Source organism: Ovis canadensis, chromosome 7 (assembly GCF_042477335.2).
Source record: "Ovis canadensis isolate MfBH-ARS-UI-01 breed Bighorn chromosome 7, ARS-UI_OviCan_v2, whole genome shotgun sequence".
In the NCBI taxonomy this organism is placed as follows: Eukaryota; Metazoa; Chordata; class Mammalia; order Artiodactyla; family Bovidae; genus Ovis; species Ovis canadensis.
Window position 1 is genome coordinate 19,385,059 of NC_091251.1, and position 15,052 is coordinate 19,400,110.

Here is a 15,052-nt window from a genome sequence, read left to right on the forward strand (position 1 = left end):
AAATGAGAATAGTTTCCACTGCTGTCAATATGCATAAGCCATGCCACCCACCACCACGTTTCCATATCAGACAGAGCAAAAGCAGAATCACATCTGCCAGATGACTGTCACAATCTTCCCTCCTGATTAAATAAAAATTCAAATACAACACTGAACACTGTTTTAAAAACAAACAAACAAACAAAAAAACAAGGACTTTAATAGTACAAAGCTTCATTTATCTTTAATATTTTCTAAAACTAGCAATATGGAACCTTTATTCAATTCCAGATTAACTGTCCTTCCCCCCCCCCCATCTTTCTTATCTTAACATTTTGCAAGCAATTTACAGACTAAAAAAGATACAAGGAATCAGCTAAAAATCTAGTAATATTTACCTGAATTGTTAGTAGCAAGTATGTGGTAAGCATTACAACATGCAAGTTTGGTAAACTCTATAAATCTTCAAGAAAATTAGAGATACCAAGGGAACATTTCATACAAAAATGAGCACAATAAAGGAGAGAAATGGTATAGACCTAATAGAAGGAGAAGATATTAAGAAGAGGTGGCAAGAATACACAGAAGAACTATACAAAAAGGATCTTCATGACCCAGATAACCACGATGGTGTTAAGTCAAGTGGGCCTTAGGAAGCATAACTATGAAGAGAGCTGATGAAATTCCAGTTAAGCTATTTCAAATCTTCAAAGATGATGATGTGAAAGTACTATACTCAATATGCCAGCAAATTTGGAAAACTCAGCAGCGGGCACAGGACAGGAAAAGGTCAGTTTTCATTCCAATCCCAAAGAAAGGCAATGCCAAAGAATGTTCAAACTACTGCACAACTGCACTCAACTCACACACTGGGAAAGTAATGCTCAAAATTCTTCAAGCAGGCTTCAACATTACGTGAACTGTGAACTTCCAGATGTTGAGGCTGATTTAGAAAAAGCAGAGGAACCAGAGATCAAATTACCAACATCTGGTGGATCATCAAAAAAGCAAGAGATTTCCAGAAAAACATCTACTTCTACTTTATTGACTACACCAAAGCCATTGACTGTGTGGATCATAACAAACTGTGGAACATTCTTCAAGAGATGGGAATACCTGACCTCTGACCTGCCTCCTGAGAAATCTGTACGCAGATCAGGAAGCAAGAGTTAGAACTGGACATGGAACAACAGACTTGTTCCAAATGGGGAAAGGAGTACGTCAAGGCTGTATACTGTCACCCTGCTTATTTAACTTCCACGCAGAATGCATCATGTCAAATGCTAGGCTGGATGAAGCACAAGCTGGAATCAAGACTGCTGGGAGAAATATCAATAACCTCAGATATGCAGATGACACCACCCTTATGGCAGAAAGTGAGGAGGAACTAAAGAGTCTCTTGATGAAAGTGAAAGAGAGAGAACAATGAAAAAGCTGGCTTAAAACTCAATATTCAGAAAACTAAGATCATGGCATCCAGTACCATCACTTCATGGGAAATAGATGGGGAAACAATGGAAACTGTGATAGATTTTATTTTGGGGGGCTCCAAAATCACTGCAGATGGTGACTGCAGCCATGAAATTAAAAGACGCTTTGTCCTTGGAAGAAAAGCTATGACCAACCTAGACAGCATGCTAAAAAGCAAAGACTTTACTTTGCTAACAAAGGTCCATCTAGTCAAAGTTATGGTTTTTCCAGTAGTCATGTATGGATGTGAGTTGGTCTATAAAGAAAGCTGAGCACTGAAGAATTGATGCTTTTGAACTGTGGTGTTGGAAAAAACTCGAGTGTCCCTTGGACTGCAAGGAGATCCAACCAGCCAATCCTAAAGGAAATCAGTCCTGAATATTCATTGGAATAACTGATGCTAAAGCTGAAACTCCATTACTTTGGTCCCCTGATGCAAAGAATCAACTCACTGGAGAAGACCATGATGCTGGGAAAGAGTGAAGGCAGGAGAAGCGGACGACAGAGGATGAGATGTTTGGATGGCATCACCGAGATGATGGACATGAATTTGAATCAACTCCGGGAGCTGGTGATGGACAGGGAAGCCTGGTGTGCTACAGTCCATGGGGTCGCAAAGAGTCAGACATGACTGAACAACTGAACTGAATTGATGACATCAATACTTATAAAACCTTTTCAAATTTTCAATATTCACCTGATCATGACAACTCACTCCAGTCTTCTTGCCTGGGAAATCCCATGGACAGAGGAGCTTGTTGAGCTATAACAGTTCATGGGGTCACAAAGTGTCAGACACGACTTTAAGTGATGAAACCACTATGCTCAGCTTTAGAAGACAGTACAAAATTGTTTTACCAGTCTATATCTGTTGCATGCCATCCTCATCAACATTTGGTATTAAATCTTTTATTTTTTAAGCTATTCAGGCATATGGTGATATCATGGTGCTCCCTGACATCTAATGGCATTGACTGTTGACTACCTTTTCATATGCTCATGACCCATTTGGATACGCTCTTTATGAAGTAGCAGATCAAGTCTCTTGGCCTTTTTTTTTTCAATTGCACTGTGTATACTTTTCTCATTAATTTGTAAGACCCTCCATGCCTTTCTGACATCAAATGTTGTCAAGTTATTTCTCAACTGGCCACATGGTTAATAAGATTAGCTACCTAAATATCTTCTTGGTTCACTATTCTTGTAAAATCCTGATTCTTCCTTTAATTACTGGTAAAAGATAAACACCTTCCTAGATAGAAGAACCTGGCTGAAAACTATAAATTAATGACATTTATTCCCTCTTTTTAAGATTATAAACTTCATTAAGTATTTAGGCAACATATGGAAGCACAAAGTGAAGATGAATTTAGGTGAATTCAGGTTTTGACTGCAACAAAATTGCAGGCAACAGAAATTTTAAAAGTTATTTTAAAAGCCTTTGATACAAGTATTTTTATTCTAAAACACTAAGAATATTAAAGAGAGTTAGTATCTTGTTTTCTTCCTTGATTTCACTAACCTTAAAAATCATGATAGTTAGACATTATCTATATTTAAGTGTTAAAACATTTTACGAACCATTACGGATTATTGCCTTTTCATACTGTCCATGGGAAAAGGCAATAATCCATAATGGAGGAGAAGGGGACAAGAGAGGATGAGATGGTTGGATGGCATCACTGACTCAATGGACATGAATTTGAACAAGCTTTGGGAGTTGGTGATGGACAAGAGAGGCCTGGTGTGCTGCAGTCCATGGGGTTGCAGAGTGGACACAACTGAGTGACGGAACTGAACTGATGGATTATTACAAGCAATCTAGTGAGTAACTCCCACTGTTAGAATCAACCAAACTCCTCATTTTAAGGAGAGAAACATCCAGACATTTAATAAATGCTGGTTAATAAAGTTCAGTTGTTATACCCCCTACTTGGGTTTTTCTACAGCTTATCTGAGAAAATGGCAAAGCCCTGACTACTCCAGCAGCTAGTACTAGGTGTGCACGTCCCTCAACAATTAAAGGGCTTCCCAGGTGGTCCTAGTGGTAATAAAGAACCTGCCTGCCAATGCAGAAGACAAGAGAGACACAGGTTTGATCCCTGGGCTGGGATGATCCCCTGGAGAAGGAAATGGCATCCCACTCCTGTATTCCTGCTTGGAAAATCCCATGGACAGAAGAACCTGGTGGGCTGTAGTCCATGGAAGTGCAGAGTTGGACACGACTGAAGCGACTGAGCACAATTAGAACTCTTGAATATAAAGGAAAAGTAAAATTTGATTCCATCTTCTTCCTTTCATCACTGTGGTGTGATGCAAATAAGGTAAAAGAAAAACTGGTTCTAATCCACTGAGCCCATAAATTACTTACATACAGTATACACTAAAAAATAGCTGTGGTAAAAGTTTTATTTGCATTCTTAAACCTTCATCAATTTAATCAGATTCAAAATGCAAAGCTAAATTTACATGATAATCATTTATACTTGTCTGAGCCTCTAGCACCTGTTAAGAAATTTCTCCAATATTATAGTTGATTAAAAAAGACAGAGGACTTCCCTGGCAGTCCAGTAGTAAAGACTCCGAGCTTCCATTGCCACAGGCATAGGTTTGATACCTGGTTGGGGAACTAAGATCCCACAACAAACAGAAATGGGATGACTTTATATGACTTTGATGTTTAAAAATTGCTAAAAAGAAAACAGGTATATTCTGCCACCTAGCTAAAAATAGTTTTCTAATAAATTTATATCAAATTTAAGATAAAAGCAATTAAGATGTCATGTAAGCATAAATTGTTTCTTTTAGAAGTAGAGAAAAAGCACTAAGATCAAACTGACCCAGAGATACCATAGGAAAAAGAAAACTCATTATGCCAAAGAGCAATACTACTTTTAAAAGATCTTTAAAGTGAGTCTTGGGCATCATTTAGGTTTGCTCAACCATGAGAATCTTCTGGTGGGGAAACTTCTTTCATAACCCATGTCAAGTAAAATATACCAACTCCTTAAAAAAAAAAATTGCACTTAATTTCCTCAGACAGAAATCCTTTAACTTCTCAGGCCAAGAATACACCTTTCTTCTGAAAGTAATCAAATGGAGCTTTACATATAAATTAGTGAGCCTTCACAAAGGAACAAAGGCACAAACATTAAATTGTAAAACAACTGCCTGTAGATTCTCACCACAGAAAATCAACACCTGTAAAAATTATCTGGATTCTGCCTCCCTAAATTGTATACTTTCCTATGACTGCTTAGGTCTTAGATAATTCACAGAATTTAGGGAATATGGGTGGTCCATGACCACCAAAATTCCAGGATCTACCAAGATTGCTCCCTTATGGAAGTAAAGCAATGTCATGATTACTACAAACTCTTACCAGAGCCAGAAAACTTAACTTTATCAACAGGATTCTTGGATCTGCGAGTGCAGGGAGAGCATTCCTGCCAGTGTTCTTGTTTTGATGGGGTGGCGATGCAGGGGAGTCTCTTTCTTTCATGGCAAGAGGCAGCCTGTTTATTCAAAATCACAAGCACCGCAACTGTGAAAGACTCTAGGAGCAGCCCTATGACTCTTTTAAGCCGCAGAGTCAACAGATGGCTCATCATAGCTCCTTTAGTAACTGAGTACAGAAAGCGCTCACAGAAGCCTTTAGATAATACTAGATGCATCTTTACTAAAAATAATATTAACTTGTCCAAATAAAAAATAACCAACTTACCATCACATTTGTAGTTTTTAGTTTTGAAATAATTTTCACAAACAACTCATTAGACCTCAAAGACAGCATGGCAGATGGCTAAGAGATTAAAAAAACAAGTAAGCCCTGTCTTTAAAGATTTATTTAGTGTTGTTTCAATTCCTAAGGGGAAATGAAAAGTATGAATGAATTCCACATATATAAAGCCAGCACACTATTTTAAATAAAATTACTGGTTTGGTATACATATTCCCCTTTCTATATTTTATATTAAAATAGAATCCCTGAATTTAAGAAAGACGTCAGAAATACCTTCTTTCCACAGGGACTACTTGTTTAATGTTACACTGAATTATGCAATTTCTAATAGATTGCAAAAATTTAAATCATGAAATCATACTAACTTTTCTTATACTGAGCAAGTTATTACGGAATGAATACCAAGGAGGACAAAACAACAGAGCTAGACAAAGAACACAGAACCCTAGTGCATTTTTGTCAGTAATCATTCTAACACTAACTGTAAAGATTAAAGGGAAAAAACAACTCCTTAAATTACAATTTTCCCCCATAAAATGTTTTACAATCCTGTAAATTATTTCAACTGGAAAACATATGTGTCTAATGCTTTGCCAATCCCTACAAAAAAGTTGTGTCCTGAGCCTTCCAGAAGTTTATGGTTCAAAACAAACACCAGAGATATGAAGGACATATTAAAAATATGAGAACACTGTGATTCAAAAAGCTCAAGATTTCAGTCAACAAAATATATCTGCCATGAATACTTACAGAATGGCAGAAGTGTTTGCTGGACCGAAGTTCCGGTTCTCAGGTCATACAGACCTAGGTCTGAATGCTGGCCCCTTCACTAATTGGCAGTTTAACCTTGGACAAGTTACTTAACCTCTCTATGTCTCAATTTCCTAATGTGTAAAAATAGGACAATAATATTAATCTCACAAGGTTGTGAGAGCAAAATGTGAAAAAACATATGAAGTGTTTATTACTCTATCTGGCACACTGTAATCCTCAGAAATGTTTGCTATCATCAACATGACCTCTACCATACTATTCTTGTTGAAGAGGTTCTGTAAAATAGAATTCCTGATATGTATGTAAGTATCTATGTATGTGTATGTGTGAAATTGATTGATATATAAAGGTTATCATAATACGAATAACAGCTTCCTGGAAAGAAAAGAACAGAAACCTCCAGTTTCCCCAGCCAAACCTATCAGGGAAGCCCTAACAAAGGCCTAGCAGCAAGAAAAGGCAATGGAGTGGCAGGGCCATCTGGCAACATCAGAAAAGAAAAAGGCAGGTCCACTGTTCCAAGTGTACTGTCCAGCCATCACAAAGACAGGTGGACCCCAGTCTCCAGTGCTTAAAAACTACAGTGTAACACTGTTATGGCAATCATGGGCAGAAAGATGAGTTCACATATATCCTGTATATATATGGTGTGTATATATATATATCCTGTATATATATATATGGTATGTATATGGTAGCAGAACTCAGACAACACACTCCAACCTGCAGGAAGTGAACCTGTAGGAACTATTTTCAAACATTCCGCCAACGGTAACCCATAGTACAATCAATATAAAATTGAATCCTAAGAGTCTACTTATGAAAATGCAGTATAGTCTCTGGCAAGTCACTTAAGTTTAATCTAAACTTCAGTTACTGTGTCTGTGAAATAATATTTTCCTCATCTCTCAGGGCAGCAGATAGAAAATAAAGTGCATGAAGTATAATAAAGCAATGATTAGTACTTGGTGACCCCCAAATAGACAATACCTCCTATCCTCATCATCATGCCTTAACAATTTGATTTGATTCTGAATATCAATCTAAGAATGCTTGCTTAAAGAGTAAAGTTATCAAGTTTAGGTTCTACATTAATATTTTTTAGTGATTTTGAAGCATGAATCCGAAAACATCTCACTACCTTCCTGCTCCCAGTCTATGGGAAGAAAAAAAAAAGAGAAAACTTTTCTGGTTATGTTTGATGATAGCTTTTGAATTTTCTCCTTCCCATGTCGGTTTAGTAACTCAATTTATTTTTAGAATTCAAATTCAGTTTAAATCTTCACTGATATGTTGTTTAATAGGTACATATCATTTTACATTAAAATTTAACACATATTAGTAAGAATAAAAATGATTTTTCCTTCCTTGTTTATGAATAAACTATATTTAGAAATAAGAAAGGAAAGTTTATATACTGTATCTAGAACCTTGCTGCTGAATCTATTTCTAAGAACTTAAATTTACCAAAACTCTGTTACCCAGAGTAAGTCACAATACTCTGATGGAGACTCAAAGATCCTAGTTATCCATTATTGAAAGGTGCAAAGAAATCAATGATATAGAAGAAATATATGCTTTATGCATCATTCTTCATACAAACAGAAGAAACAAAATGACAACCTGCAAAGATTCCTGAACCAGCTTTACTATGAAGAATGAACAAAATCAAATATGCTTATTTAAAACAGAAAAAAACTAGTGTTGTAATCTAAATCAACTAATTAAGCCAACAAACGTCATCTCAGTTAAAAATACTGAAATTAGTTTTAATAACGCCTTTAATCATTATTAAGAGGGCTGGCCCTGACAACTACACAAAACAGACCACTCTCTTTAAATGCACATTTAGCAACTCTCACTGAATGTAGAACTCTTTATCCATAAAAAACATGGTATAATTCAGTGAATTTGTGACTTCAAAACTCTTTCTTTTCCTACTATGTCATAAATGGGAAAAACATCAGCCACTCTGGTAAGTAACCTTACATATATTATTTCATGTGTCCCTTAAACACATTAAGAAGAGATGAAGGCAAGGTCACATACGTCATACAAGGCAGGGTCTGCAGTGTCAGAATTCAGGTTAGCCCAGCTCCAAAGTACTGAGATTTTAGAATTCTAGCTCATCTCACTTTTATTTATTTGCTTTAATTTTTATTTAACTATAGCTGGTTTATAATACTGTGTCAGTTCAGGTATACGGCTTCACATTCTTCTCCATTATAGGCTATTACAAATTACTGAATATAGCTCCCTGTACTACACAATAAATCCTTGTTGTTTATCATATATACAGTGGTGTATGTATGTTAATCCCATACTCCTAATTTATCCTTCCCCCTTCTGTTTCCCCTTTAGGAGTCACAAGTTGTTTCCTGCATCTGTGAATCTGAGTCTGTGTTTTGTATTACTAAATAAGCTCATTTGTATCTTCTTTTTAGATTTCACATATAAGTGGTATCACACAATACTCGTCTTCCTCTATCTGACTTTCTTCACTTAGTGTGATCATCTCTAGGTCCCTCCATGTTGCTGGAAATGGCAATATTTCACCCTTTTTTGGCTGAGTGATGTTCCACTGTAATATGTACCACAGCTTCTTTATCCATTCATCTATTGATAGACATTTAGGTTGCTTCCATGTCTACTGGCTCATCTTTTCTTTAAATAATAGAAAACTGTTTACCATTTTTATACCATTTCCTGAGGTAATAATATTGATATTTCAAGGTAACTAAGATTCACAAAATGCTTTAAAGTAATATAATTCTAAAGTTAAAACAAGTACAAAAGGAAAGCATGAGAGCCAGATTTCCTTAGGCTGGGAAAATTTATAATTAAGAAATAAACCTAATGCATGATCAATATCAAGAAGAAAGTGCCTGCAGTATCCCAGGCCTGACTAGTTTTTCTTGTTGTGTGTATGTGTGTACATGTTTTGTGTCTATTAAATAACCAAAACAGGTGTTTCAACCACAACTCTGTGAAACCCAAATGAACAAGTACAGACAAGTATATGAACAAATTCAGTTTTCTTCAGGAATGGCATGGTGAGTTTGTAACTTTCCCTATTCCTTGTTTTACCATGAAATACTGAATTAGCTAATAACAGTGATTTTTAAAAATATATTTCTTTAGTCTATATACCAATTATTCATATAGAAGTCAAAAACTAGCTTTAAATTTCAAGACTATGGCTTATACATTTAAGAAAGACTTTTTCAAAGTTTATTAGAAAACTTTGTATTTTCCAAAATTTAACAATTTACAAATGATTATACTAAGGATTTACCCAAATGGTTACAAATGACAATAAAAATTAACACTGAAGCTTTCAAACATTAGGATTTTACAATCTGATGTTATTTCAAAAATCCTTTTACCCAGATCATATAAAAGGCATTCATTATGAAGCAAACCCTAAATAAAAAACAAATTTATATAAAAGGGCATATTTTGCTTTAATCATTAATTAAAAATATTTATCATGGCAATCCCTTAGTATAACTCAAATGTTAGAAACAAAATCTTTTCAAAAATTTACACCTGTATTGCTTTAATTTTTACAACCCAAAATATTATGTTCAACTATTCAGTATACACATACAGATCAATGTTCTTTTAGCGGTGTTTACCACGAGGCTCTTGCCAAAGTCTCTTTAGACAGGTAAACACTAGAGACCCACCTTGTGCTGCTCAATGGCGTCTATCCACTGCTGTCTGTGATCTGGATCTTGAGCACGAAGATACCAAACGCTATCATTTACACTAATATCAAATCGGCATTCATCAAAATCATGAGGCTGTGGGAGGAAAAAAAGGGAGAAAAGGAAAAGCAAAGCTAATTATATTCTTAGAAGTGTTATACTCCACAGCAAAAATACCCATTCTGGCCGGTGAGAGACTGTTGTTATTCTTTTTGTACTCAAATAACTTTTTGAAGATATTTCAGATAAAGAGCACAGCGAGGGTGTAACTACCAAAAACCATGCTCATTCACTATTTCTACAAATGAACTGACACATGAACTACAGACATGTTTTTAAAAAAGAGGTAAATATTTTCCATCAAACGCTTTGAGTCAGTGTAAAGTACTGGGAATGTCACTGAAAGCACAATTTTAAAAAGGGCAAAAGTAAGTTTTACAAAAGACATTTACAGATATTTTTCTGCTTTCATTATTCAAAAGTAAATTCTCATCAATAGTCTTATTTCATTAAATTTGATAAGCAAGAGATTTTTATGTTCTATCAAAAAATAACATTAACATCCTTCTAAATATCTCAAAGATAACTTCTAGGCTTTTTTACATCTTTTATTTTAATAGCCAAGAGAATCTCTAATGAAAAGCAAAAGTAAAATGAACACTGCATCAGACCTATGTTAGAGGAAACCGCCTTCATCAAAATATAAGAATTAGTGCAAATGTAAAGTATCTGGTTCGGTGTTTCACATTCTTCAAAACAATATATAAAATAAATATTTATATACTTGTTTTTCTCTCAGTGAATGAGTTCAAATATGACAGGATCATATCACAAATACAACCTCCTCTTCTACTGGATAAAGTACAATGTCCTCTTCTGTGAACTAGCTTAGCCTAAGAGGAAAGAGACTCCTCCCTGGTCTATATAGTAATAAACTTACTAGCTGAATGCAATCTACATATTGTGTTTATTCTCTCCCACCTTTAACAGTATCCATCTTTTATCTCATCAGTTATTCAACAAAAACAATATAAGCTAATTCCACAATGTTCTTTAGCCTATGAATCAATTTCTCTTTTAATATTAAGAAAACTAATTCACGGTTCTGACTGGCTAAGAGACAAAAGTTGAAGCTCTGAGTCCAGTATGTGCTGGGCATCGCAGTGAGGACTACAGTGGGAGGCAGTGCATGCTGGAGAGAAGAGACAGGAAGAGACAAGGCTGCAAACCCTGCTTCAGTCACTATGGATACAGAAATATGCAAAAGACAACTTTAACACTCAAAAATATGACTGTGAACTGAAAGCTAACTATTCATGAATCTTGAGAATGAAGTCCAGTCATTAAGAAAAGCTTCTTGGAGGAAGGAAAGCATATGTACTATCTGAAGAACAAAGTAAATAATTTATCTGATCAGTCTACTGTTCTAAATAGCCCAGAGGTTTTTAAACTTTTACTCTGAGATATAATCATTATTATATTTCCAGTGACTATTCTTAAAAAGGATTTATATTTTATATTGTGTTCAATATTTTCATTAAAGCTTTAGAAAATAAAAAGGTAATATATATACAGTCATTGCTTATTTTTTGCTGGGGATTGTTTCAAGGACTCCTTTGGACACCAAAATTTCAGATGCCTAAGTCCCACACATAAAACAGCTCAGTACAACCAGCTCTCCCTATTTGCAGATGCTGAGCTAGTATATATGGAGGGTCACCTATTGTTCAAAATTTACTGGTTTCCCCAGCCAATTCTTTTTCCAGCTTTCATATCTTCAAAATTTCCTTATAATCTTCCAGAGAGTCCTATGCCACATTTTAAATATTCCTAAAAACAGAAACTTGCCAGTAAGATTTCTCTGGGTGTGAGTGACTTAATAAAACCTGAAATCAACATAAGTAAACTTTGCCAAATTACTAAATCTGTTATGTTTTCTTTCCCCTATGTTTCAAAGTTTCAATATATGGAGAACTTTAAGCCCTTAATAGATAAAAATGTTATACATAGAAATGGAATAAAATGATACTCTACAAATCTAGAATTAAAGAATTTGAAAACTTCATTTGAATGTCACATTTATATGAGAAGCAATATCTCAATATCTGCTCAAAGAGATGGAGCTGACAGAAAGTGTACACAAAGCAGCCATTTCTACCATCAGCAGTCGGAGGGATAGGTGGCACAGAAGGGGGATCTACCAATTTCTAGGTGGTAGTATGTAAACGACACAGAAGCTTTGCATCCCTAAAAAGTCAAGACGTACAGGAAGCTAAATCTACAAGGCTAAAGAAATGACAGGTTTGTTAAGAGGTGTGTTTAGGAGGGTAAATCAAAGTCTAGACAAAAAGTTTACACCATGTCTCAACACACACATACTCAAACACATAATACAACAGTCTCTCTTTATCTATGAAAAATATATCCCAAGACCCCCAGTGGATGCCTGAAACTGTAGGTAGTACCAAATCCCACAGAGAGAACTGACCTGCTAACGACAACAGGATTAGGGGTCTGGTGCTGCAGAAAGCCTGAGTGTCTTACAGTCATTCCTCTGCATCTGGGGCTCACCATCCTCGAATTCAACCACTCCTGGATTGGGCAGTACTACAGGTATTATACACTACTGAAAAATCCTGAGTGTAAGTGGAGCTGTGGGGTTCAAATCTGTGTTGTTCAAGGGTCAACTGCCCTATGTGTTTTCCTATACAGGTATTAAGGAGCAGGCAGTATACACAGCCGGAGAAGGCAATGGCACCCCACTCCAGTACTCTTGCCTGGAAAATCCCATGGACAGGAGCCTGGTGGTGGGCTGCCGTCTATGGGGTCACACAGAGTCGGACAAGACGGAGCGCCTTCACTTTCACTTTTCACTTTCATGCACTGGAGAAGGAAATGGCAACCCACTCCAGTGTTCTTGCCTGGAGAATCCCAGGGACAGGGGAGCCTAGTAGGCTGCTGTCTATGGGGTCGCACAGAGTTGGACACGACTGAAGCAACTTAGCAGCAGCAGCAGTATACACAGCATGGATATGGACAAAGGAACAAGCCATGGCCCACCAGGGACAGAGCAGCCTGCATGAGATTTCATTATGCTGCTCAAAATAATGTGCCATTTAAAATTTATCAACTGTTTATTTCTGGAATTTTCCACTTAATACTTTCAGATCTTATAGGTAACTAAAACTGCAGAAATCAAAACTGCTGATGGGGTAGGGGGAACCACTGTAGATAGACTTTAATTCAAAGAAAACTAATCTTTACTTAGAATTTCATTGTGGATATTTTATTCATCATGCTGCTGCTTCAGTCGTGTCCGACTCTGTGCGACCCCACAGACGGCAGCCCACCAGGCTCCCCCGTCCCTGGGATTCTCCAGGCAAGAACACTGGAGTGGGGTGCCATTTCCTTCTCCAATGCACGTAAGTGAAAAGTGAAAGTGAAGTCATGGATTACTCTAAAAAAAAAAACACATCAAAATACTATTTATCTTGATTAGAGTTTTTTGATGCTATCTTAAATTTTACAACTTAAGTTAGTCCCTCATTGGTCTTATCCTAGTTGTAGCCCTGACAGATGATTAGGAGAAAACCAATAAGGGATAAAGAACAAAATTAGATGAAAAAATACAAGAGGTGACATGAGCTATCTTCAGAAAAAAATAACTGAAAAATCTAAAGAAGAGATAAACCAGCAAGCAATGAAAAGTAAGCTAAAAGAGCTAAGAAAAAAGAAATGAGTTGAAACTACAACAGAAGCAGCAATAAAAAGCAAATAGTGTTTTCTAAACAGAAAGAGAAAAATATAAAGTGAAAGAAATATAATGAGTGAACAAAGGTGGTCAAGCAAATGATTTAAGTGGTATTTTAAAAGAGGAAAATGCTATAAATGTAACAAAAAAATTCAAAGATACTATCTTTTCTTCTTTTTTTAATCTTTTAGCCCCACCAGGCAGGCATGTGGGATCTCTGGCCCTAGGGATCTTAGTTTTCTGACCAGGGATCGAACCTGCATCCCCTGCACCGGCAGCACAGAGTCTTGACCACTGAACCACCAGGGAAGTCCCGATACTACCTTTAAATGAAATGTTCAAATCACAGATCCAAAAGATATGTTATACCCAGGAAAAAGGGTTGCAGGAAATAAACTCAATCTGAAGGCTCATTCTGTGAAATCAATTTAAGAAAGAAGAAACAATGATTCTCAAGCTTTTTCCATTGTCACCCCTACTCCAAGGAAAAACAAATTCTCCTTAGTGAGAGAGATTAAACAGTAAGAACTAAGATTTTGTCCAGCTGATTTTTCTTGGAGGCCACATAAGATATTGTAAATACCAAGATTATTTCACTTTCCCAAGAATCAAGTATAGGGGCCCACTGAGAATGAGAATGCACATGCTAGGGGAGAAGGCCAACAACCTAAAAGAAAATGTAGACAGGCCTCATCCTTAACCATGTCAACACTGACTGTCAACAACAACAGACGCATCAAAAGGTGAACTGGCATTTATATCTACTCTCGGTCTGTCTTACCTGTTCTTAGGGCTGCTCTAACAGGAAAACCCAGCATACACTGGGTAGCTTTTTTGATTGTTTTATTAGTGAAGTTTTACAATCTAACTACGTGGCGTGTGCTGCATGCTCAGTCGCTAAGTCGCGTTTGACTCTTTGCGACCCAGTGGACTGCAGCCCGCCAAGTTCCTCTGTCCATAGGATTCTTCAGGCAAGAACACTGGACAGGGTTGCCATTTCCTCCTCCAGGGGATCTTCCCATCCCAGGGATGAAACCCATGTCTCCTGCACTGGCAGGCAGATTCTTTACCTCTGAGCCCTGGAAGCCCCAGAGGTAGCTTTAACAACAGAAATTTCTCACAGTTCTGGAGGCTGGAAGTCCAAGCTCAGGGTGTGAGCAGGGAGGGTGCTCAGTGAGGGTCTTTTTTCTAGTTTGCCAGCGGCTGCCGTCTAGGTGTGTCGTCATATGGAGGACAGAGAGCTCTCAGGTTTCTTCATCCTCTCATAAGGGTACAAGTGTCACCATGGGGGCTGTACTTACATGACCTCAACTAAATCCAAATTCCTCCCAAAGGCCCCACTTCCAAATTACCATCACAGTGAGAATTAAGGCTTTAACACATACCACAGCATCCATTATCTATCAAAATACCCTTACAGGAAAAGGGGAATATATCCACAAAGAAAAAGAAGGAAAACAGTTGCCAACAAAATTTGAAGCTGGAATGTGATAACTGACACTAACAGGTCTGAATATGCTGAAAAGTAAATACACACAAGGGAAAAGACCAAAAAAAGCCCATTTGTTTGGGAGGCATCAAGTAGCACTAAAGGTAAAGGCATGGGAAGAGCTGAAAACAAAACTA

At 36.8% G+C, this 15,052-nt stretch overlaps 1 protein-coding gene across 7 annotated transcripts in view; it reads right to left on the reverse strand.

The window, feature by feature from the left end:
* The window catches only part of CERT1 (ceramide transporter 1), a 148,237-nt gene that overhangs the window by 94,719 nt on the left and 38,466 nt on the right, over nt 1–15,052 (reverse strand). For all 7 annotated transcript variants that reach the window (XR_011258058.1, XR_011258053.1, XR_011258057.1 and 4 more), the window contains one exon: nt 9,655–9,771. Coding sequence is in view for 2 of the 7 variants with exons in the window: in XM_069595335.2 (XP_069451436.2) it covers nt 9,655–9,771 (117 nt within the window). In the remaining 5 variants the exon portion in view is untranslated. The remainder of the gene's footprint in view (nt 1–9,654; nt 9,772–15,052) is intronic.